General features: G+C 49.1%; 1 protein-coding gene across 1 annotated transcript in view; it reads left to right on the plus strand.

Moving 5' to 3' along the window:
• Positions 1-746, plus strand: part of LOC119591987 (vicilin-like seed storage protein At2g18540) — a gene marked incomplete at its 5' end in the record, with an annotated part of 14,341 nt that overhangs the window by 2,275 nt on the left and 11,320 nt on the right. The window contains 2 exon segments of the mRNA XM_037940751.1: positions 375-512; positions 649-746. Of these exon segments, the coding sequence (XP_037796679.1) occupies positions 375-512; positions 649-746 (236 nt within the window).

A 746-nucleotide genomic window follows, 5' to 3' on the forward strand; every position in this document is an offset into this window, starting at 1 on the left:
CCCTTGGGAGTCTCACGGCAGGCAAACCAGGCTTCTCTGGGCGGCAGGGAAGAGCTTAGGGTTTGAAACCAAATTAGTTCACCTGATGGATTATTTGGCTGACAGTTTTCCTGGGGAATATTTCCCTTGGGTACTAATGAAAGGAAAGATGTCAATACGAGCATATAAGAAACAGTTTTGGCTCGTTGTCATGTGTAAAGACTGTGGAGACTCGATGTAAACCAAATGGCGAATCAGTCACAGACTATCACTCTGATCTGCTTCTTGACTTCAATACCCGCTTTATTTGCCGAGCTTCATTTATCTGGTCCCGCTTTGGCTGCAGCGCTGAGATGGTTTCCTCGACGCATTTCCTAGGCTGTGTTTTCTTGCAGGACAGACAAGAGGAGCAAGAGAGGGAGATGAAGAAGAAGTATGACTCTAAAGAGGCGAAGGCAGCCAACCTGCAGAAGAAAATCTCAGACTTGGAGGATAAACTACGAAAGAAAGAAGCAGAAATCAGAAATATAGAGGTACGTGTGCGTAAGTTTTTGGTCTGTCTCAATCCAAAGTGATGTGTCTCTCGGTCAGGGCATCTAATTCCCCAGCGTGTGCCTGCGATGCCCCTGGCCAGAGAAGCATTCCTAACGCGCGTCATCTCCTCCGCAGGCTGACCACGAGGCCCGACTGCGGGACAGAAACATAGCCTACAACGACAAGGAAGACGAAGCAGCCGACTTGAAGAGGGAGGGCGTACACCTGAGGCA

This window comes from Penaeus monodon, chromosome 29 (genome assembly GCF_015228065.2).
Source record: "Penaeus monodon isolate SGIC_2016 chromosome 29, NSTDA_Pmon_1, whole genome shotgun sequence".
NCBI classification, from domain to species: Eukaryota; Metazoa; Arthropoda; class Malacostraca; order Decapoda; family Penaeidae; genus Penaeus; species Penaeus monodon.